Source organism: Oenanthe melanoleuca, chromosome 5 (assembly GCF_029582105.1).
Source record: "Oenanthe melanoleuca isolate GR-GAL-2019-014 chromosome 5, OMel1.0, whole genome shotgun sequence".
In the NCBI taxonomy this organism is placed as follows: domain Eukaryota; kingdom Metazoa; phylum Chordata; class Aves; order Passeriformes; family Muscicapidae; genus Oenanthe; species Oenanthe melanoleuca.
Window position 1 is genome coordinate 39,235,931 of NC_079339.1, and position 24,555 is coordinate 39,260,485.

At 42.3% G+C, this 24,555-nt stretch overlaps 1 protein-coding gene and 1 long non-coding RNA gene across 3 annotated transcripts in view; one reads left to right on the forward strand and one right to left on the reverse strand.

Annotated features, from left to right (window-relative positions):
• Positions 1–13,524: 13,524 nt before the first annotated feature.
• LOC130254357 (uncharacterized) overlaps positions 13,525–24,555 on the reverse strand; it is a 49,828-nt gene continuing 38,797 nt past the window's right edge. The window contains exon 3 of the long non-coding RNA XR_008840689.1: positions 13,525–13,757. This is a non-coding gene — a long non-coding RNA (uncharacterized LOC130254357). The remainder of the gene's footprint in view (positions 13,758–24,555) is intronic.
• ESRRB (estrogen related receptor beta) overlaps positions 22,770–24,555 on the forward strand; it is a 40,512-nt gene continuing 38,726 nt past the window's right edge. Inside the window, exons 1-2 of one of the 2 annotated variants that reach the window (XM_056493792.1) lie at positions 22,947–23,120; positions 23,205–23,611. In XM_056493792.1, the coding sequence (XP_056349767.1) occupies positions 23,218–23,611 (394 nt within the window). In that variant the 5' untranslated portion in view covers positions 22,947–23,120; positions 23,205–23,217. Of the gene's footprint in view, positions 23,612–24,555 lie in introns of both variants that reach the window. The other variant, XM_056493791.1, reaches the window with a different exon arrangement.

Consider the following 24,555-nt stretch of genomic DNA (forward strand, 5'->3'; position numbering starts at 1 on the left):
TGTATTTTTATACAGTGACCTGAGCAGATAGAAAAGGAACTCTTCCATTTTGTGAAGTAATAACTGTAACCTAGGTGAAAAAGCTTTATACAAAAATGGATTGTTAATATTAATAAAATACAATGGTACTATTTTATACTCTAACCTTCAGCAGTTATTCTGACCTATGGAGGTGCAAATACTTGGTGATGAATTTGAATAAAAATATTATTTCTTATTTTGTCATTTAGGTGAAGCAGTCATACTTGCTGGGGGTGTGGGGAGATCTGGAGAATACAGTACTCATTCAGTCAGTGTTTTGACCAGCAAAGAAAGTCCTGTCCCAGCATAGTAAGTAGGGAACAATGTGATCTTCAGCTTCAAAATGCAATATTAGTGGATTGGCTTTTGTTTTGTAATATTTGATCCATGAGGGCCCTGTGATCCCTGGAAGCCTGTAAAGCAATTTGAAAAATGTAAGGAATGTGTAACAAGGTAAGAAGTAAGAGAAGAAGCAAAGAATTCACAACAGTGAGGAATGGGTTGTAGCAGGAAAAAGAAGGGAGAATTGCACATATCAGAAAGCACTTAAAAAAGATTCAATATACTCATATGTCCACTAGGCCAGAAACAATGAGGAAGGGGTTTGCCCTCTTCAATGTAACATTGCTCTTACACAGTACATACCCCCACAGCATCTCAGATGTCAGGTTTTGTCTGAGGAAGAGTAACAGACACATGCATTTTTGGAATACCTGTGATTTGTTCTTGCAAAACAGGACTTTGAGAAGCCTGTGGGCACACAATTAACTCATTTTAATTCAGCCTTGTGGGAAAGGGTCAGGGTCCCTGGCTCTGTCTCTCTGAAATTGCTTTGTAGAAGGGATGGTGAGTTAGCATTGACTGAGCATCTGCCACCGAGGCTCAGTGAATAATCCCTCTCTGCATCAGAGGAGGAGAGAGAAATCAGACAGGGCAAACCAGCAATGATTAGTTAGCTTCAGTGCAGCCTGGGGATGCATGTGGTCTAGGCAGGATTTATTTGGCTTTCCCAATTTTAATTTCTGTGTTTCTCTGTGAGCTAGTCAAGACCGGGCAACCAGCAAATCCCAGAGGTAAAAGAGCAGAGCTGAAATCTCATTTTTTCTCTTCCTTATTTTTTGTGGAAATTTCCCTGTTTTTGTTTTCCTTAATTTGTGATTTTGGGTCACAGAAAGGTGAGAGCATCCCTGAAGATGGCAGCACAGGCTCCCCAAATCCTGCAGAGATCACAGAGTGGAGTTAGTGCTTTCTGGCCTGGCAGAGGGAACCTTTCCCTGTTTCCTTCCTTCCTTCTCCTGCAGACAGTCAAGTGGATGTTTCTCCTGCCCAGGACTTCCTTTTGCTGTCTGGTTCATGTTCTCAGTGAGTGGAGATTACTTCTACAGTGTTTTGGTTTTTGTTTTGTTTTTGGTTGTTTTTTTCTAACTTACTAGGGCAGTGCTAAAATTTTAGCCTGAGAAAATTGATTTATTTTATTTCTTAGCTGTGCTGAAGCGAAACTATGTCTTTGTGGTGTTGTCATTTCTGAGAGAAAATGATCTTTCTCTTAAAATAACTGAAGCAAAATCAAACATATATCATAAAGGAAAAGAAATCGTGAAAACTGTACAAATGTATTTATATTTGGTTTTGGAGCAAATCAAAAAGTTTTTGCAGATTTTTTTTGTTGGTTTTGTTGTTGTTGTTAAAAAGAGATTTTTTTTTTTTTTTTCTGAAGTATTATGTCCCTACCAATAAATGAAGTACATACATTGCTCTTGGAAGCCCACAAACTAACTCCTGTGATTAAGTAGCTTTCCTACTTTCTGTTTCTTGGAGAGGCAGGATGCTCTAAAGCTGGAATAAGGATTGAAGCCCAGTTCCCAGCCCTTCTGTAACTTCCCTAGGTGAGCTGAGCAAACACCTCAAATCTCTGCTTCTCTCCCCATCTGTAAATTTTGAATCAAAACATTCTCTATCTTTTATTTTTCTCTGGAATGCAAGTTCTTATGGACCAAGACAGGTCTTTAATACATAGTACACTGCCTAACACTTTGGTTCAGTGAAGTGCTTTCATAATGAGAATAATGCCTTTAATAATGCAACCTCTCCTGTCCCAGTCATCATCCCACAAATTAGTTTGCTTTCCAGTTTTGCTTTGGTGGGAGAGAAGTTCCTGGAAGTGGGTGCCTTGTGCTGGGCTGTTTAGCTTGAATTTCTGTAGTAAGGATGAAAGCTTGTGAACTGTGCAAATGCATCAGTGCTGCCTTGAGACACATTTTTCAGCAGACAATACTCTGCCTGTTTCCTTATGTGTATGTATAAAGTTATATTGCACATGCCAGTCCTGATTTTCACACACAGATACTGGAGATAAGCACATTTTGTATTTCTGCAGAAACATCCTCCTTGGTGAGGAGATCTCTGTGATGCAGTGTGTGCGTAATCACTAATTTCAGACCTTTTAATCTTGGCATCTGTATCACACTGTCTGTGTCCTGTGTCTATTCATACTCTCTGCCAAAGTCATAAATGACAAAATGCTTTTCTTTCTTCTCCTGTTTACCTGTTGGCTTTCTCCTTTTGAGATATATCTGCTTAAGTCTGATCCAGATTGCCTTTGACTTAAAGTTACTGCAACTTATTTTTCTGTTTCTGAGAGATTTTAGAGTTTTCAGAGTTAATTTCTCTTCTTCTTCACCCCCCCATGGTTTCCCCCATGGTTTTTCTTCACATTGTCCCAGTAGTGGAATTGGCTTCCCAAGACTGCATCACATGCCTGTGAGAGCCACTCAGGGTTCACTTCTCTCACCTCAGCCAGGCCTCCCCCTATTCTGCAGTGTTGCTTTGTCCCAGGTTGGATGAGTTGAAGTGTTTGAATTTTCCCAGTGTGAATGATATATGGCTCTGCTATTTTGGGAAGCTTTGTAACCTGAAGAAGCCAATATTGATGGTTTAATTACTTCCCAGGTCAGTAAAGAGAGCAAAGCTACTACTTAGGTTTATCCAGTTCTGCAGTATCATCCTTTACTTGCCAAATTTAGGATCCCTATGACCAAAGGCTCTTTTAAAAAGAAGTTCTAATACGGAAACTTTCCTTGCTACCAGCACCAGAGGAGGTGGCCAGTGGATGACTGACACTGGAAGTCTGTACTGTGAGGCTTCAACAAATCTCTGTTCACTTCTATTTGCCTGATGTGCCCTGCAGCCCTGTGGCTCTGCTCAAACCCAAGCAACGTGTAATGCTCTCCACAACAGAAATGTTACTTCCTAGTTCTTTCCTTCCCCACCTAATGGCTGTGATTTAAGCACTAACCTTGCATCTTCACCTGCCTGGAGACTGCTGCCTCTGCAGCACTTACCTTCTTGTGACAGGGTGCTGTTCAGCAGCCTTCCCTCAATTTCCCAGGGAAATGGGAGCACACATCACTGACCCTGAAGTGCAGCAATGAGAGTATGATGCTTGTTTGGGATTGCAGGAGATCCTTTTCCTCATGTTTTCAGTTCAGTTTCTTTCTGTCCTAAAATATTCACTGGAGCTAAAATGTGACAGACTGTTTCTTTAATGAGAGGGGAAGAAATTGCTCTTAAAGAACTGAGACATCACTAAACGTGTCAGATACGAGAATTCTTCTTGTGCAGAAATCTAGGTGTCCTCAACTTGTCTTTCCTGCAGCCAGAAGTTCTTCCCCCCACCTCCCAAAAAAAAAAAAGAAAAAAAAAGAGATATCCAAAGACTGTCATCTTGTGTAATGTTAGGCTCCAGACTGATCTCCAGGTGAAGTAGGTATTACTGGATGTCATATAGAATGTGCATAGACCTACATTGGTAAAAATAATTAATTTTTTTCAAAATGTATTTCCATATGCGTGTTCTGTCTCCTGCACTGTTTTCTCTGCCTTTGAATACTGAGGTACTGTGGGAGGTTTATGCTGTTCCATGAGGTCTACACACAAAGCAAGAAAAGCTCCCCATGTAAGGTGCACATGGACAAGGCATCTCAAAGCTCCTGAGACCTGCTGGTCTGCAGTTCTGTCCTTTCTTTGTTTTCCAATGAGTGAGTGTACAAAATGGAACTAGAGCTTCATGTAGGACATGAAGCCAAGTCCTGAATATATCCTTCCTATATGTTTATCATACTAGAACATTATAAAATACATTGGGTATCTGGAAAAAAATACAGCAACTATTTGTAAAAACTGAGGGAGGTGTATGAAAAGAATTATTGTTTTTTTTCTTAATGCAAATTTTTTCCCTCAGGATAAGAAGGAAGTTTGTTATCACCATTTGAGAGCATGAAACAGACATAGAAGACTTTTTTTTTTAATTTGCAGAATTTTCTGAGTTTAATGCTATTTTAATAATTTTAAGGGTATAATTTAGATTCTAATATTTTTGGTGCTTAAATTTGGTGACACCCCTGTGGCAGGTTTGAAATTAATGAAGTATGGTGAGCTGGGCACTGCAGGGTAAATCTCAATAGACAAAGTCATGTAAATGTGGATCTGATCTGTAGTTCACTGGAACTCCAAGACTGAAATGTCCATGGGCTGTGTTGGCAGGATGGCTGGATGTGGGACTCAAAGGTACCCATTTCTCTCTCCCTCCCTCCACATGTGGTGTGTTTTTGTGGCTGTATCCCATAAAAACCTGGTTTTGCATCCCACCCCTTTTCTCCCCTCAGCACTTGTCAAAGTTCAACAGCCAGAAAGGAAGGAAGGGACTCCCAGGGGTCAGCCCTTAGGGTACAGCAGTGTCACCCACCCTTGGGAGCACTGTTATGCCTGCCTTTTACCAGGTGGAGAAAAAAACCAGCAAAAAGCAAAAAAAGCAAAAAAGCTTGAGGCTCCATGCCAGACCTGGTTCCAAGTCACAAGGTAGTAGCAGCCCTAGAGTGGTCCCTGTGTTTTCCCATCTGAGGAGCTTTCCTCTTCCTCCCAGTTGTGCTTCTGCTGCCCAGGGTGTGTTCCTGGAAGAACTGCCTGTGACACAGCAGATCAATGGGCACAGACCCAAGCCCCTGCTCCCAAGGATCAATATGATGTTGGAGTACAGCTCTGGGGCTGGCATTGCCTACTCCTTTCAGGTCTGGCATCAATTAGCTGCAGCCTGCAAATAGAAGTGGAGCAGTAACACTCTGCAACCTTGATAACCTGTCCTGAGGAGCCTGCCAGAGTCAAGGGGCTCCTTGCTGCCACTGCAGCCAACAGACACATTTCATTAGGCTGGAAAGGTTAATTGCATTGAAAACTGCTGTCATCCTCAGCACATGATCATTGTAGAACTCCACAGTGGTGTGAGTCCTGAAGCTGTCTCAGGGAAGCCCCTCTGAGCTCTGAGAAAATTTTCTCAGCAAGGCTTCTCTGCAGAGAAGTCAGACCCCTGTCTGTCACAGTTCTCTTGCTGAGGTCCCTTTACTTTGCTTAGAGAAAGCAGATGCATTTCAGTTTTTGCAGTGATTTTTTTTTAAATACAGATTTCATTAACTTAGCAAGCATCCTCTTGTCCTTTTGTTAGAAACAGCATCCTAGAAAGCAAGTAAAGACTAATGTTGGGGTCTAAGATTTGGCTTTCTAATTTGTTTGAAATGTTTCAAGGTATTTTTACTGAAAATATTAAAACAAAGCAGAAGATTATTCCATTATCTGACACAAAAAGCCTGGCATAACCAGAGTATTCAGAAATACCCTTATTCTCTGGTTATTGGTGACTGAGCAATAGCTGGTCTATTAAATATTTAGTTGCAGCTTCTTTTACAAACCCTTCTGTCTCCCTTTCATCATCACCTTCTGTGGACCATCTTATGCAACATTATTTTTCATGTCAGAATATTGGTTTCAGAGAAGGAAGCCTGCTGCCATAGATGAGAGCTTCCACTGCCAAACAGAGAGAGGAGGACAGAAAGATGTGAAGATGCTGAGCATGTAGAGCAGCTGCTCTCTGAAAGGAGTCCCTTAGCATACTCTGAGTCACATCTTTCTCAGGGTGTGGCTGTTGTGGCATCCCAGGTGTGCATGCCCAGCCTGGCATCTTGTGTATAACTGCAGGGCACCTGTGTTGAAGTAGGAACTCTCCTTGAATCTGGTCAGCTGACTTTTCACCTTGCCCATTTCTTATAAATTCTTGTGACAGGCCTAAAAGGGTTCATGTGTTCTCATTATGTGTAATTCTTGACATCTCTCATGGCTCTGTAGCTCCCCTGTCTCATCTGCCCTCTGTGCAGGGACCTTCTGCAGCCATTTGTCAGGAAGTGAATGAAAGAAGGGATTTAAAGGCCTGAAGTAGGAAGGGGAGAGGATGTGAGGGAACATATCAGATTTGGGAGAGCTGTTTTGTATTTTGAGGTGCTCTTCCAATGTGCACAGGGTTCTGGGTGGGAAGGGCACAGTGGAGAGCTTTCTCTTTAATACAGTGTGTGCTTTATCTCCGCAGACTTCTTGCAGACTTAGTTTAAAGATCTTAGCTCAATACCATTAGTGTATCTCTGCTGAAGGCCCTTTATAAAATTGATTAGAAAGTGGGCTTTTGCATGTGTGTGTGTGGGCTCTAATCTGATTTGAGTCCGAGATGGTATCTTTAATTCAGTGCATCGCGGCAACTAACTCACGAACTTCACCGAGAGTCAGAGCCCCTAATTTGGTTTGAGAATACATTAGCCAAACGAGCTCAGAAGGCCCCTTTTGGGGGAGAGGAGGAGGGGGTGTCTTGAGGGGGGCTTTGGGGGAGGATTGGGAGAATTGGCTTGACAGAGAGGAGTCGTGGATTTAAACAAGATCCTGGGCGTGATATTCCTGCAGTGGGTCCCAGGAAAAAAAAAAAAAAAAAAAAAAAAAGGAGGAAAGAGAGAAGATTGATTGATTGATGGCCTTGCACAAACCATGGAGAACAAAGTGAACCTCAAAGCAGGCTTAACCCCTTCTTCCCATGTAAACAGATAGAACTTGATATGCTCTTTATCCAGAACTGTCTTTTCCTCTTCTCATTCCTTCATCCTGCTCTGTGGGCTGCTGCTTTAAGCTGCTGCTTAAAACACTGCAGAAGTAATACTGTACTTTTGCTCTGGCAGATGATCCACACTGTCAAAACTTTTCAGAACTGATCCAACTTGAAGTAAATATTAAACCACACTTCTTCCTTCCTCCTTACTTCCTGAAATAGAGAAAAAAAAGGTTAGAAGGAAATAAATAGACCAGCACAGCTGGTCTTTGCAGTGGGACAGGGAAAGTGGTGCTTTGCTCCAGGTGATATGTAAAAGCCAGCCTTGGGAATTGTTAGACTAAGTGGAGTAGATATGTACATTCACTTACAGTTTTATATCTAACCTTCATTCTTCAAATCCCATATTCCTGTATGATATGTAGTGGGGGTTGTGGAGCAACTAGTTGGAGGGAGGATAGGGAAGAGAAGAAACTCTCCATATTCTCCACAACCCTTTTAAAATAAAGAATTATTTTAATTTAAGAAGTTGTTAAAATAAATGGAGGAGTAACTCATCCTAGATTCTGTTGGGTGCTATAGAAATACTCAAGATATGAGTAAATATTTAATTTGAAAATGTAATTAGTAAGATGTTAAACACTAAATGTTTGCTGTGTTAATTTGGTTTTATGGCTGAAATCTTGCACACACAGATGTCAGAAAACTCCCAAGTTCTGTCTCCTTTGGTAGCAGAATTGTAATCCTCCTGCACCTGGATCTTATTTCTTCTTGCCAGGGTTATAGTGTTCCAGGAGTTACTGCCTTAAGATTTTTAACTGGTACAATTTCATTTATTGCAAGGGAGCTTTACTGGGTTATACCTAGTCTGGCCATTGATATCATGTCTGCCTTATAATTTCAGTGGAGGCTCTTAAATTGTGTTTGCACAGCATTTACAAGATGTCCATTTGATTGCATGGGCAAGGCACTCCTGGGCATAAATGACTAATATACTTGCACCTATGTGCTTGTGAGTGGAGTTGACTGAGCCATTGTTTTTGCAGTAAAAGTGTGTGTTTTGTAGTAAGAATTCAGCATTTGTGTTTGTGACCCTCTCTGTGCAATAGCATGTTAAGGTTGGTTTAGGCAGAGTAACACCAGATCTCCTGATTTCAGTATATGGCAAAATGTTCAGTAGAGAGGTCCTTTGTGATTCATGTTTAAATTGCATTGCTTGAGTATAAAATCAGCCTCAACCACAGCTACACAGAGGACACAACATTCTCAGAGATGGTTTGAGACCCTTCCTCTAGAGAAGTGCATTTTTGGAGAGGGATCTGACAGTGCTTTCAGGAATGAGGAATCACAAACCAGGTACCCCAGAAATGGAAGACTTTGGCAGTAGATCTTGCTGCTCTTTTTTGGGTGTACAACTGGATTGATTCAATGCCTGAGCTCAGCTGTTGAGCTACCTTGAAGTAATTATTTTAGCCAGTCTTCATGCTCTATAGATAGTTTACCATATGCATATTTGAGATCCCTTTTTCCACCTTCTTTGATGAACTGCTGAGGTCAGCAATTTTATTTCAGTAGCATGCTCTGATGAACTTTATTTCTATACCAGCCTTCCCATCCAGACAACACTGCAGCAAAATAATCCAATTTTACTTGATTATTAATAATTACTCTCAGCTACTGTTTTTTCAGTTGATTGATTAGAATAAACACTGCTCTGGTGGGAAATACCAGAATCCATAACTCCTCTTCCTTTTTTACTGCTACTTTAGCTCAGGCTTCTTCAGGCACAATGTGAAGCAGGGGATTGTAATGCAAAGTGGCATTTTAAAATGTGCCTTCTTGCTGTTTTTTAACTAGGTGTGACAAAAATTCATTTATCTGGATTGGTGGAAGATTACAGGCCCTTAATAATGACTCTGGTTTGCAAGCCAGTGCTTTTGCTAAACACGTTTTCTCCTGTTCAGTGTTGAAGGTGGACAAAACAACAACTATTTCTGTTTTACCCTTTTAAACTGATCAAAGACTATAGGTTTGCAGGAATGTGCTTCCTGCTTATGATCTGGTCCCTTATCCAACTGGTTGTGTATCCCTCCAGGAAGGTTTCAGGCCATGAGTCTCTTTGGAGGGATCTCACCTTGTAGTTGAGTGAGGTTTTTGACGGTTTATCATTGTTTTTTATTTGAAAGGAGCATTTTACAAGGCACTCTCTCAGCAACTCATGGCTTGAAACCCTATCCAGCAGTTCTGCAGGGACGGAGGAACTTAAAAGTGTGTGCAGATTTGTCAGGAACTTAAACACCTCAGCTAAATTATGCACAAAAAATAGGAAGACTAACATTGAGGTTCATGTTTTCACCAGCTTAGTGCACAGTCAGGAACAACTTCTCCTAGCACTGCAATCCAGTCTCTGTAGCTCCCTTGCTGATTCAGCCTGTTTTGTACCATATGCTGTGAATGCCAAGGGGTGAACAGCACTGCAGCCAGTACCTCAGAAAGTCAGAACAGCAGCTCAGGTGTAGCTAGGAGCAGTGACTTTCTTACAGAGTAACTGCTGTTAACCCTGTGGACTGGCATTTTCTCTGTGAAGGTGGTTGGTACAGCAGGGGAGACAGTTTAGCTACTTGTAGCTGTTTTGATTTGCATCTTGGGTTCCTTAAATTCATTGTGGTTTGAGAATAGTGCTATTTCCAGGTTGGGAAACTGGGAAGTGAGAAGTTTGCTTTAACATGAGCAGAATGCTCATGCAGAATTGCTCTTTGCAAGCAGGAAAGTTTTCAGAGGCATTTTAGAGTATTAGATGTTTTTAAGAAGCATGTTGTTGTTGAATTTCCTCTCTGAGTGAACTGAACAGAGTGGAGAAGCCTGTTAGAGCTGGCAGCACATGACTTCCAAGAGATGCTCAGGCCAATGGCTGTCACCTGGAGATGGAGATGTATGAATGGATGCACTGTACCCTGTGATTTGTAATGTGTGGGCAGGGCCATCAATCTGTGCAGTGTGACTGGCAGGAGAAGAGTGTTTGTTAGTGTAAGTGGGAATTTCTGAGAAAGTCCTCTACTGGGAAAAGTTTGCCTTCCTTTCCTTTTCAGGAACCTTTGAAATAAAAGTGTGTTTGGAGAAGGAGTAGTTAAACACTGGAAGACAAGTCTCCAGAAATCCAGCAGAGGTCATGGGGTAGCTGCAGTGTTTGACATTCAGGTGATCTTTCAGATCCTGAGGTCCAGTCTGTGTTCAGATGAATAGGAATCACAGTTTTATTTCGATAGGAGTTGGGGCAAGGCTTAAATGAAGAGCCAGGATACTGTAATAACTACTGATTTATTTCCCCTGTAGCTAGAAAATTCTGGGTAAGGTTTAGGTGTCAGGTAAGATGCTTATACTCAATTCCAACATTTTTTTCCTTAGTGAGATGTAAAATAAAGCATTTTTTGTGGGTCACAGAGATGCTAAGAAGTAGCACTCCTTACCATGAGTGAATGAGAAAGAAGTTTCATTCAGACTCTCATCGAAGTGGATAGAATGTCCAGGTCAATTTTTGTAAACTGATAGGCAGCCAGGGTTTCAGAGTTTCTGATCACATGCCAGCAGTGATTTCATTGTGATGCAGAAGGAATGGGGTAACACTTAAATGGCACCAGATGGAAAAGTGGAACTGTGTTTCTCCAACAGCACTCAGCTTTCAAATCAAGGGGACTGATTTTTGGCTGCAGGATGCTCCTTGACACACGGTTAATCTCTGAGTAATATAGGATAACCATTTTGTATGAATTGAATGGCACAGATTCTGTAGTATTCTTGAATTTCCAGAACTTTTATGAAGAATTCCACCTTTTCAGATGATTTAGATGCAGTTCATTTCCCAGTCCCAATCTCCCTATATTGCCTGGCTGAAGAAGATAGCATGAAGTGTCAAAACATTTCTGTGTACATTAGGACACAGACATTTATTAATGCATATGAGTAAAGAGACCTACTGAGTGAAGCACAAACAGGACTGTGTAGAAAACAGGGAGGGGAGCTGCAAGGAAATTAAAATCTTGGTTCACAGAACATTTGTTGTTTGATGGTGTTATTTCATTGCAAATCTGGCTGCAACCTGAAATTTTAGGCAAAGTTGAAATTCCAATAAAATTCATTTTGAAGAAAGTTCCAATATTTTGTTTCATTTAGTTCTTGAAGTAGTGTGTGATTAGTTCACCAAATAACATGAGGCACCACATGAGAGGCTAAACACAGTGCTAGGAGCAAAGCAAAGTTAAACATCTAATTTTTTAAGGTTGTTTTCAAAATTCTACAGTAAAAAAATATTGCCAAAATTGACTTAGTTCTGTAATGAAACAGAATAGCATTTTTAAACAAAAATGAATTTTTGATTAAAAGTTTATAGCGAATTGCAAAGGAGAATAGAAAAATGGGTTGTATGGAGGTGTGATCAGGAGGCAGCTGGTGTGTGAAATAGCATGTGGGGAGATGGAGATAGGATTAGGCAGTATTAGAGATTAGGTTATTGTGCAGACTGGGTCACAGGGGACTGGGCTCAAAGTACAGTGAGGTGTAGGAGGAGGTCAGAATTGGTGTGTATTACTGAAACAGATTTGCAAAGCCAGTGTTTTCTCTCTCTGGCTAGCTTGCTTGCAGGAAAACACTAGCTACTCATACAACTTACACAGGCAAACTGGAGAGTGCTGCAGAAAGAGGTTCAAATTCTGCTGAAGATCAGGAGCTGAGGACATCATGTGAGCATAGAATCTGTCTGCCCATCATTCCTTTTGTGACCACCATGTGTGGTTACCACACTCACCTGCACGCTCCAGTCTTCCAGTCATAGTTGCTGTTTGACTCTCAGGGTGTTCCTGAGAGGCAGATCCTTGAGGACCACGTCAGCACAGGGAAGCAGTGTCCTGGAGAGCTGCAGTGGCTTGCTGAAGTCTTTAAGAAGATCGCATTGAGGTTGGAATTGGACTTTGAGATATTTTGGCTGCATTTTAAGGGCTGAGTACACTGTACTTCACTGCCCCACGTTGTCAGCACAGAGCCAGTGACTAAGAGTCACAACATGTACAGGGGTCCTTGGGCTGGGTTTGGGGCACGGTTACCTAGTGTGATCAACACAGAATGATTCCCACAACTCTGCTCCTAAGTGGGCACAGAGAAAGGCTGGGCACAGAGGCAGATCTGGGAGGTAAGATCTGCAGTATAGACTGGTTAGAGAGAGAGGGGTGTGGGACACTGACTTAGCTTGCCAAGGGCAGAGGGAACTGGAAGGCTGGGCACACAGAGCAGATGAAGTGTGAGTGTGTGGAGTTATAGATCCTGTCTTTATGCATCACATTGATTTCATTCAGTGTGTTATACTTAGCATTTCGTTTATATAATCTCAGGGTGTTACAGAGGTTTGTCTATTTTTAACTCTTGGACGACTGGAAGTTTCAGTCTGAAATCTGTCTCTTTATAAATGGGAGAAATTTGTCCAGGCCTGGCAAAAGATCTTTGCCAAACGCTTTCTAGAAATAGAAATAAATCATTTACTTGACTTACATTATCTTGTCAACTGGGAGCAAAATCCAGATAGTCAATTTGTGCATGGGGTGGTGAAAACACTGACCACTATTTGCATGCAATGGTAAATGATTGTGTCACTTTGTTATATTTCCTTTAGGAGTTTAGGAAAGAGGAGTCAAGTGCAAAACCAGCCACTTGGTGAAGTATGCCATGTGGCTAGAAGAGTTTGGGACTAGAAACTGTCTCATAACCACGTGGTCATGCCTGGCCTCACGTCTGGTGGCTGCTCATTGACAGTATTTGTGTTGTATTTCTTATTGTAGACAGGAATTGAGTGAAACCAGTCTGTGGATTCCCTGATGTAAACAGAGTGCTGAATTAATAGAGATCAACACCTACCAGAGATTTTAGCAACACCTCTGGATGCCCCTTTCTTCCTGTATCACCACCAGATTCTCCAGAGGCAGTCATATTTCCCAGAAGAATCCAGCAAGGATTAATAGGGTTTCTGCCCTGCAGGTTTAGATACAGAATGCTGTGTGTATCTTTAGGGCCTACTGAACCCTGGTGGAGCTGGGCTTCAGAACTCGCTTTAGAATTGACCCTGTTTGCCCTGATGGGTTGCAGTGCTCACTGCTGGCTTGTCACCAGACATTGATTTCTATTTCCCATTGCTCTGAACTCTTGCATGGCTCACACAGAGAGCTCAGTCTGTCTGCTATGAGCTGTTGGGGTTGTTCACTGGGGGGAAAGTCTTTGGCTTTCAAGATCTCTCACCATTAAAACATCTGGTAAAGCTGTCTTGCTGCCTCTCCCTGCCCCTTGTCCAGGTTGCTCACACCTTCTGTCCTGCACGCCTGTTCCCCTTCGGCCCACTGCTGCCTGTCCATGCTCCTCTCTCCGTGTATCTAATGGAGGTTGGTAATCCCGTTAGGTGCTCGCAGCGGGTGCTGCCGGATTTGCTTGCACACGCCTGTGCCAGGTCGAGTGTCATTGCCAGCAGCACTCTTGGCGGGATGAAGGTTGCATTAGCGAACAGTAATTGAAATGCAAAATAACATTTTGATCGAGCGAGCAGGCTGTTTATTTATCAGATCAATAGCCAAAATGCCCCATCTGGAGAAGTCAGCGTGATAACAAGTGATAGCATTCCAAGGGCAAAGGGAACAAGCACAGCAGGGAGGACATGCCGGCAGGGTGGGCTGGTTTCACTTGGGTCACACCAGGCCGTCAGCTGCTGAAATCTGCTCCTTTTTGGGTCCTTACTTTGAAGAGGGTGAGTCCCCTGCTTGTTGCATCAGCAAAGGTTTCCAAACCTCTGGAGGGAGAACAAGCTTAAATATGGGCTAGGACAGATTGCAGACATATGTAAAACCATGTGAGGTCTTCTTCCTCCCATGCTCTGAGAGAGACAGGAGTGCGCCCCAAGGTGCAGGCTGTGGATGATGTGGCTCAGTTATGCAGTGGGTTTTGATTGTTTCTGCTTTACTGCATTATGTTTGCTATAAAGGTCTGACCACTCACAGTGATGATCAGGAAGTATGAAGTCATAGTTTGGCTCCTATAGCAAAGCTACTGGCATCTAGGTGCATGCACATGATGAGGAAAGGAGAGATGTGAGAGAAGGGGGTTGTGTGTATTGGCACAATAAATTTATGCCTACAGAGAAACCCTACAGAATGAAGCTATGTAACATTTAGAGCTATCTCAGAAAGGAACCATATGAAAGTGTAGAATCAGGTGTATAGCTTCTTTGCTGGTGTCTACTGTCTGTCTGCTTTGCTATGTCTGTCAGCTTCTGCTTAGCTATTGGCAGGGATGCTAAAGAATGGAAGAGGAAGAGAAACTGAGGTTAAAGAGCTTACATGCTTGCATTCCTTTCTTTCATATCCAGAAACAGTAACAGAGAAAAATTAAAACTTCATGGGATAAGAAAATAATCTATTCATGATGACGAAAGGATTATTTTTGTGGGATTTTTATAATCACATTTAAACTTTCCTAGAGTGATGCCAATTTGTGAGGAAAATCGCAGTAATTAAAAAGTATTTTGCTTCAGAATTTGTTTTTGTCTGAACTGAGATTTTTAGGGGGGTTTTGTTTGGTTGGGGTGGGTTTTTTTTAAATCTAGAGAAAGGAACATGCAAGTTTTGCACAGTATTGGGGGAAAATATGAGTTTGTTCTGCTATACAGTTTCTGTCTAATGTTGATCTCATCTCTTGGTTCAGGCAAGTAAGAATACAGGATACTGTGGGACCTCAAGTAATGTTGAACTTGAGTGGACAGGAAGTTGCTTTGTCAGTCAAAGGAAAATAGGGGCAGTCAGAAAGATGGATGAATGAAATGGATTTACAATAAGTTAGGGGGGTTAGAAGCTGGAATTTGGGTCAGATACAGCTGCCTGCTTAATATATGCTGTGTGTGCTAAGAGATCTGCTAAATACTTATCAAAGGTGGGAGTTAGGAGACTCAGCAAAACTGAACCTTGAGGTTATTCTGAATAGATAGCTAAAGATAATCCTGTATGTTACAGCAGTGTAAGGTGTGCAGAAGAAAACCACTGTTTCCATATATGACCTATTCTCCTTTACACCTGTGGTGTTCATTAGCAGAAAAGGAGCCTGGTCTACAGTTACTCACAGTCACTTTGCTTTGTCACTGTATCATCTTAGAAATCTTTTCTGGAGAGTCAGGGTTTTAAAAAAAAAATCAAATTAAAAAGCACTAATTGCCTTTTATTATTTCCCCCGCTGTAATTTATGTGGAACTAATTTCAGTCAGTTTTTCAAGATCTGTCAGGTTTTGAGCAATGTTCTAATGATGAAGCATTTAGTTATAGATTTCTCTAAGAGCTACAGGTGGAATCTAGGCAAAGCCCATCTAATCTGTCTGGATTGTCTTGGCCAGGGTGGGAGAAGGAGACAGAATCCCACTACAGCTGTGTTGTTGAAGCATAAGAAACAGAAACCTTCTCAAAAAGTATTACCGGGTCAAACCCAGAGAATTTCTAAATGCATCCAGGTTGAATAACATCCAATTTCGTATTTCATCTCAATATACCTGAAGTCCTCCTTTTCAGTAAGCAAGAATTCCTACAGAAATGTCAGTTATCAAGTCGCTTTGCACATTGTTTCTAGGGTGATGTCTTTGATATGTATCTCCCATCCTAACTCCTTCCTCAAACGCTTAGAAAAATTAATCAATACCTCTGTGTCTCTCTTTTTTCATGCCACTGTTCACCAGGAATTGTAGGCAAGATTGAAGGGGGATGTCTTCAATGAAATGCAAGGAAGTGTGGGCTGAATAATTTGTACTGGTGGCAGTTTTCTCTCAGAAATGCTGAGAGGAAACTGAGTCAAAGGTCTCTGAGAGATGAGATGTTGAATCAGGCTGCCATGCAAAAGTAAATGTGATATGAATGGCAGTGCTAGAAGTTCTCCTTTCCTTGCTCATCTGAGAAGGTGGAAGCAAAATTCTGATGTGTAAGTGTTTGAAATGTGCTCTCCTGATCCTCCTGTGCATGGGTCTCATTCACAAGTGTCTGAAGGACACTGAAGGTGCTTAGAGAGATATAGATTATAAGTGCTCTAGATAGGCAGAGTATAAAGAAAGACACTCAAGAAGAAATGAAGGTCTGGCTGAGCATTTCAACAGGGATTGAGTTGCAGCTTTGCTGTGTGCAGGCAAAGTTGTTGAACTGCTGTGAATGTAGAAGTAGTGGAGTAAGTGAAACACAGAATGATAATGTTGGGGGGAAAGGGGGGTGGTAGAACTTGGATAAATAGTGAACAGCAAGTCAGCCCTGTCCTTGTTTTGCTGTGGTATCAACAATAAGTATAAGCAAGAGGCATTAGCTCAAGTGCTAAAGCAATTCACTCTGGAGGAAGTGTCATTTGGTACACCAGAGGGCAAGGTACCTTCAAAAGGCAGTGTGTTAATAAGAGAGTGAACTGATAATGTGTGTCACACCCCCAGATTAATTGTCACTTCATCTGTGTAATACTTTTTACCATTTACTAACAAGACCATTGTCGTAAGGGTGAAGAGAAATTATAGTAATGAGGAGAGGGATAAAGGCTAGTAGGAAATCCATAATGTCTTCTGCCCATGAGAGACTTTTTTATTTATTAAGTAACCTCCAGACAGTTTGCTGTGGCAGCTTTTTTCAGCATGAGCTAACTTGGGCTAGAGAAGATCTACTGATATGCAGCTGGGCTCTGGTTATGCAATGGGTCAAAGGGATAAAATATCTGCTGGGCATTAGACAAGCAAGTACTGTTTGTGTAAGAGCCAGAATGTGAGCACTAGCTTGTCCAAAGACAAGTGTGTAGTACTGGGGAGGGGAGGGGGGTATAGTATAGACAAATGCCTTGAAAACTGGCTGCCTGGGGTTTGCCACACTCTACAGAATAGGAGCACAACCCATGCAAGCCAGAGGGAGCCATCACTAGGAAACACGACAAAACTCTGAGAAATCAGATCTGCACTCCAGAGAAAAATAGTTATATCAAGCTGAGTTCTGACTCCTGTGCTTTATAGCAATGCAAATTACTGTGATTGAAACAAAAAGTCTCTAAAGCCCATGCACTGCTGTGTTTATATTTATGATCATGCCCATCATGCTGGTACTACCCAAACTCTTGCCTATTCTCAGAAAGAAATTAAGTTTGTCCTGGGAACAGAATGTGTTCCTGTATGATAGAATAAGCCCAGAAAAGATTCCTGATATGACTGAGTTACCCACAGTTGTCCACTGTACAGGAATAAAGTGGCACTTGGCAGATCCCATTATTCTTGGACTGTTGAATGGAGAAAAGCTGTCAGTGTAGATAAAGTCTCTAAATGATGGCTCTCTCATCTGAAGTCCATATGGGGTAGAGGAGCATGAGAAACCAGTGTGGGTGCTGATCCTTTTCCTCCCTGCTAGCACTTTAGTGGATGTTCTGGGTGGGGCAAGGGTGGGAGTGTGTTTGTGAGCTGTCCATGGTAAAGGCAGGTCGACCAACAGGTGTGGCTCAGCTCTATGACATTAACTCTTTGCATAAGCGACCTAAAATTACACTGGCTGTTACTGCAGCTGTCACATCTAGCCTGACACTTGGAAAACATTATTTCTGTCTTCTGTATCTAAAAAAAAACCTGACAGAATTGGCCTGTTGGAGTTGCAGCCAGTGTTTGAGAAGCTGACCTACATTGTTTGTCAGTCCACTGTGGACTGCAGAGCTCTCTCCTGTGGCCCACAAAAGACACAGAATCTATGTTGCCTATGATGTGCACATCCCATTTACACATGCAGTGCAAGTTTGTACCATATGGACTGACAAATACTGATAGCAGAAATAGGTGTGTAACACAGAAGAGAATGGATGTTTTATCTCTCTTACCATTGATGTTTCTGCAGATTGAAGCAACATTCATCGTCCATGATTGGTTTAAAATTTTCTGTGTAATCCAAACTGTGCTTTTGTCACCAGCTGGTGCCTGAAGTGAGCAGCTTCATACTGGCAGACTTCTCAGGTTTTGTCAGTATAACTTAAATCTACTGTGAGGACTTCAGGACTGAAGTGCAGTTGGTGACTTTATGACTAAACCAGAAAATACTGGTGAAGTAACTGAACTACATGGCAGAAGGTATGCTTATTCCTTACCTTTCTTCAGGAAACTGGGGTATAGAACTGATCTATCCTTGCATTTCTTATTGAAGATGAGGTTTCAGCCACTAAGGAGGTTCAGCAGTGTTGTCACTAAACTTTTTTTTGGTCCAGTTTTGGAATAGCAAGTGCCACTTGGAGAGTGTAGAAGGTCAAATACTTAGGTTTGCATGAGCACTTCAGTGCTCAGAAGGTATTAAGTTACTGAATTGTGTATACCTTTAGCTGATAAAAAGTTCCTCTGGGGGGAGAAGTTACCTTCTGGCTGTCCTGCTAAGCAGATGTGAGTGGTGGACATTTTTTTTCTCACTTATACATAAAGACTACTGAATTATTGTAAAGAGTTGAATGTAGCTAGAAATTACAGTTTCAGGCAAAAATAATCCTGAAGGATGTGCAATAAAATAGCCTCACCTTCCTCAGTCCCAAAGTAGTAATCCTTGATATGTAAATGAATGAAAATCGGAGGCACTACTGCCTTAAATTTCTGTTCCTCCCCACCTAGCAGTCTTTCGCTCTCTTACTATTGCAGTTGTTCTCAAAAGATCATTAATCTCATAAGCCTTTAATGGCTAAATACCAGCCATTGCAGAGAAATAGCAAAAGATGTAAGGCTGGAGAAGAATTGAGGAAACTTGTAACATTAACCAACATTGCTGCCCAAAGGAGAGAACACTTATGGATAAAAACCTAAAGCACAGTCTTGACTTGGTCTAAACCTGTGTATTTACATCCAGTGTCACTGAGGTCAGAGCACGCTTGTCTGGGAGCAGTTACAAGCACATAAAGGCTAACAACATTGTTAGTGATAAACAGCAGTGGGTTTATGAAACAGGAGCACAGCAGACAATAACCTTTCTTGATGCAATTAGATAATTAGTGGGCAAAAGGAATGCAGTGAATAGACTGACTCTGGACCATGCATGGGCTTTTGACACAAAGCTGTGCAAAATCTTATTAGGGAAATTAGATCAAATTGGTTTTGATACAAATCCTGTGAAATGAATCATGGATTAAATGGCAGAGTAGAAACAGAATGGCTAGAGATATTCTTGATCCTTCTGCAAAGATGGTGTCCAAAAGGACAGTGCTTTGACTGTAGGTACTTATTAGTGACCTGGAAGAAACGTAAAAGTGATCACTCAAATTTACAGTTGACAGAACCAAAAGATACTAAAAAAATATCAGCGTTGAAAAAAGAAGAGCTAGGCTGAAAAAATGAGCATTGTGAACAGGCTTTGGTAAAACAAGCAATAATGAGCACTGTGTAGTTCAAAGATGATACTGGATCTACTTTGGAACAAGGAGAATCTCGAAATTTCATGTTGTGCAGAGCACGGTGGCAAAAGCAGCTTATGTTCAGAGAGGTCCCAAAGAGACAGGCTATCAAATTGTGTGAGCTGATGTGCAGTCTGATGTCTGGCAAAGCTGCCCAGTTGGTCCATATGTCCTCCTGGCTGTGTGCTTTCCAGAGTGACTCTCCCCTGTAGTGCTGCAGCATTGCACTGTGCAGTTCAGGGCACCTTGCTGCAACAGAGACCCAGAGGAGTTGGAACAAGTCCAGAGAAGGACCACAAAGATGCTAAAGGGATTAGAAGGAATGACCTATGATGAGGAAAGGTGAAAAGAACGAAATGTTTAGAACCTCTAAGCCTGTTACATGGGCACAGAAATAGTAACGGAGTTTCCTGTGCCAGCACGGAGGAGAGTTGGATCAAGTCTCTCTCCTTTTACATTCCTATTAAGGTAACTGGAGCCAAGCAAAATGGCTGTTCATCACTTTGAACTCCTTGCAAAAAACATTTAGCTGTTCTTCTTAAAGTTCAAGATGTTGTATCTCATTGCCAGGGGACACTCTGACTGTTTAAAAATCAGCACGGGATCTCCATGAGACTTGCAGAAAGTCAGAGGCCAGAAAAGAAAAGCTCTTGCTCTGGAATGGCTGGAGTCACCTTGGCTGTAATCTTTGATCCATCTTGGTGTTCAGGGCTTTTACTCTCAAGCATGCATTCACATCCAACCAGAACTCACTATGTGCTGCTGCCTGCTGGAAGGGAGCAGGAGAGTCCTCAGCTGTAAGGATGTAGGGGGCTTGTTTCTTGATTCACCATCAAACATTCACTGTTTGCATGCCTTGGGGAAGGAAGGCTCCTTATTTCCCCAGGCTCTTTCATTTTCCTTTATTCCTCCTTTGTAAACTTTTTTTTCATTATTATTTTGGTTTTTATTTTTTGTTTTTATCTTTTGTTTTTATTTTTTGTGTTCTCTCCACTGAAGGAAAGCTCTCTTGAGGTCATCCATGAATGCTGGGTTATTCAAGAAACAGAAGCTGAGGTTTGGGCTCCACTGACAGAATCTGCCAGTACAGCTCATTTCCCTGTCATTCCTGTTTCATAGTGTTTTCCTCTGTCTGCCTTGAAAATTAGAGCTCCAGCTGCCTTACTATGGAGTTCCACAGTGCAGAACAGTGTTTTATGGTGGTTTTGCCTTCCATTTGAATCTTAATCTCAGGTTGCTGTATCCAGTGATCTTCATTTCTTTACCACAGATGCACTTCTCAGGTAGGGAGAGGTTCCAGAGCCCACACAGCAGGTTTCAGCTTTGCTGTGAGATGCTAAGATCTAGTCTTAGCTAGGAAAGTTTCATCTTCCTTCACACAGTCAGCTGTCATTGCACCAGATCTGCAATATGTCTAAGTGCCCTGTGGGAATAGAGATGAATGCACCTGCAGCAATTTCTGAAACTGCTCCATGACCTCTAGTTCATTGTGGCCCTCCGGGCAAAGCATGGGCATTTATCAACTCATCACACTGTCTCTGAGAGGGCCCAAACCCTGGATTCCTCTCAGGTAACACCAGGCAAAGCAGCTGAGGAACGTGAGATGCCTGCCCATATTCTCAAGGTCAACAGTCTTGCCAAAAAACAAACTTGGCTGATCGATCCCAGAGATAGGAGATGAGGTCAAACTTTGAGGATGAAACAGAGAAGGGAAAATTAGGAGATACGTAGGTCAAATGAGATCATACGGATGCAGGACTGTGAATTTGCTGCATATCAAACATCTATATTCCTATCAACACACACACAGATGTGATATATAAAAGTGTGTGCTCCAGCCTTGCTGATTCACAGAATGTTTTGTCCTGTCCCCTGGCAGATTTGACCTCTTGGCAGAAGGAGCTGCCACAAATACCAGGTAAATAGGCTGAAACTGAAATAGAAATAGAAATTGCCCACATGACCATGGTGTGGTAACTTTAAACAGGCAGAGCTTCCAAGAGGAAAAGTCAAGCATCTCCAGTCAGTCAGAATTCTTTGGCCATGTCATCAGGAAAATGCATGTTTAGTTTTTCGTAAAACCTTTGACAAATTGTCTTGCTGAAGGGAAAACTTAACCTCTCAGGTTAATACTATTATCAATTAAAAGGTGTCAGAGACCCTACTCAGAAAAGAAAGAGAAGTCAATTTTCAGCATGATAAAGGTTAACATGCATCACCCACAAAGATCGGTATTGTGGAGTTTGATCCATGTGTTAATGATCTGGGAAGTGGGTGAACAATGAGACTGCAGGTGAAATCAAATTACCAAGGAAGGCTGAAGAGCTCCAGAGGATCCTAATAAAGCTGGGTGTGTGGACTGCACAGCGTAGTGGCAGATGAAATACACTGTTGACTATTTCAAAATATTGCACACCAGAAGGATTAATTTGATTTTTCATACATCTTAATGGATTCTAAATTAACTGTGGCAACTCAGGAATAAGATCAAGTGTTGCAGTAAGTAACTTCTGATACTGTTTGTTGAAGAAATGTTAACAATTTAGATTTTCGTTTAAAGAGGGAAAAAAAAGCAAACAGTGTAAGGAGTTATATAATACGGAGACTGAAAATAATATTGAAAATATTGTAACGTCACTAGGTAATTGATGTTGTGCCTTTGTCTTGACTACTGTCCAGACCTTCAGCTGGAGAAGTGATGGAGCAGTGCCAGCTTCATGCTGCTGAGGAGCTGGCTCAGTGAACTCTGTTCTGGACTGAACAGAAATAGCCAGACTAGAGGAAGTTCAGAGATGGATGATGAAGCAGATAAGAGATCTGCAAAAACTTCTATATGAATTATCTATATTGATAATGAAAAGCTGAATGAGGAGAACATGGCAAAACTACATTTCCTGAGAAGGAGAGTGAGGAGATGTTCAGGGAGCCTGGCAGGCTGCAAATACATTATAGGCAAATAAAACTGGGATTTGTTTGTTCATACACTGCACAAGTAATCCCATTGCTGTAAATATCATAAAATAAACATAAGTGAGTAAACTCATTGCTGCAAATATCATAAAATTTAGCAGTCTTCCAAAAAAGGACTGAACACTTTTATAAGGAATAAGATTATCTGTGACTAAAATAAATATGAAGAGCTTGAAAAGCTGGTAAATATTCTTTCCATAAATTTGAGAGTGTAACCTCTCTTTAAGAAATGGGAATCTGTGTGTCCATGCAAAAGCTCAGTACTAGTAAATTGAAGAAATATTAAGGTTTAAGATTGAGACAAAATAAACTTTTGATCAGATAATTTTCCTTCTGTTTCTAAGCTCATCTTTCAGTGATGATAGTGCAGCGGGGTGAGGTAAAGGGTGAGGTGGGGTAAGAGAAGGAGGCAAACTTGAAAATTAATCAAAAACTTCTGTATTACAAATGAAAAAATGAAAATCCAATTTGTGCAGGTCCTTTCTGCAGAGTCTGCTACTGAACCTTTTGCATAAAGCCAGGACAGCCCGTTCTTTATTAACCAAACATCTTTTTCACCTGGTCTGCCACGGGCAAGCTTGTTTCTGTCTGCTGTCTTGGGGTAGATGGTGCCCTGGGTAGATTGAGATTCAAACAGCCCAAAGTTATGATCTACACGAAGAGCTTTGTCTTTACTCTAGCGTGAGTCTGTGGGGAGCAGGTGGGCTGGTCTTGGTGAAGATATTCCAGAAGAAGAAACTGCACGAGTTGAACTGCCCGAGCCCACTGGGGTTGGACAGAGGTGGCAAAAGGAGGGCTCCCTTCTGACTAAAGCTGTTCCCTGTTTGCCCGGCGGTGTCTGAGTGCCTGTGCTCTGTCCCTGCAGGCTGCTCGGCAGAATGGCCACGGAGGAGCGGCACCTCTCCTCCAGCTGCGGCTCCTTCATCAAGACCGAGCCCTCCAGCCCGTCCTCCGGCATCGACGCCATCAGCCACCACAGCCCGAGCGGCTCCTCCGACGCCAGCGGCGGCTACGGCATGGCCATGGGCGGCCACGCCAACGGCCTGGACTCGCCGCCCATGTTCAACGGCGCGGGCCTCGGCGGCTCCTGCCGCAAGCGCTACGACGACTGCGCCAGCGCCATCATGGAGGACTCGCCCACCAAGTGCGAGTACATGCTCAACGCCATCCCCAAGCGGCTGTGCCTCGTCTGTGGGGACATTGCTTCTGGCTACCACTACGGCGTGGCTTCCTGTGAGGCCTGCAAAGCCTTCTTCAAGAGGACTATTCAAGGTATGGTGGGAGGGATGGAAACTGAGGCATTCGCTCCGTAGAAATAAAGGGACGAGGCCCCAGACATCGCTGAGACTGCGGTGTCATATGAAAGGGGGAAAGGGAGAATGGATGTAAAGCACCTAACTCTCCATCCTTTTGTATGTTTCCTCTCTCCTCCTGCCCAGTTCTGGTCCTTCCAAATCAACATGGACATGGAGTTAGGCTATGTGATGGTAGCCACCTTTGCCAAATTCCTTGCCTGACTGGCTACCAGATCTGGGTATCTGGACTAGTGGGTCTTCCTGCCTCTGCTAGTGGCACTGATACTGTAAGAATGTGGCAGCTAGTGGTGTAAGGCCTGGAAGGGAAATGCTTTGCCTTCTAATGGTGTTTTAAGGCCCATTTGAAGAGTAGATGCTTCTGCCAGGAGATGGAATTTACGTAGACATATCTGCACCTTGAGGTGAAAGCTCCAGCCTTATGGGAGTAGAGAAATTCTTTGTCCTACCCGTCCCTGATATGTAGCCATGAACTCCAAACCTCAGCACAAATCTGGACAGAGAACTTTTGTGAAAGTCAGTCTTTTTCTCCTTTTCCCGTTTCACCAACCTTTTTCATTAAGGTGCAGATTCTTTGAAGATAAAAAAACTAGGCACCAAAGATGATGAAGTTTTTGTCAGCCTCACTAAGGATGAGCAATTCCTTAGGCTGTTTTGAAAGCCTCAGTGCATGCATGTGTAGGTGAATTGCAGTGTGTTGCTCCTTCATGTACAATTCATATATGAGGAGTATGCTGTGTCCTGCCTGCCAGAAATGTACTTGCAGATGTGCACATGTTCAGCTACAATGTGATCAAAAGCAGCAGTGCATCCAAACAATCTCCAGTATGCATGGATGTTTGGGTATACTTATATACACATGCCCCATGTGAGCAAACATGCCTGGACGTACAGATATTCCCA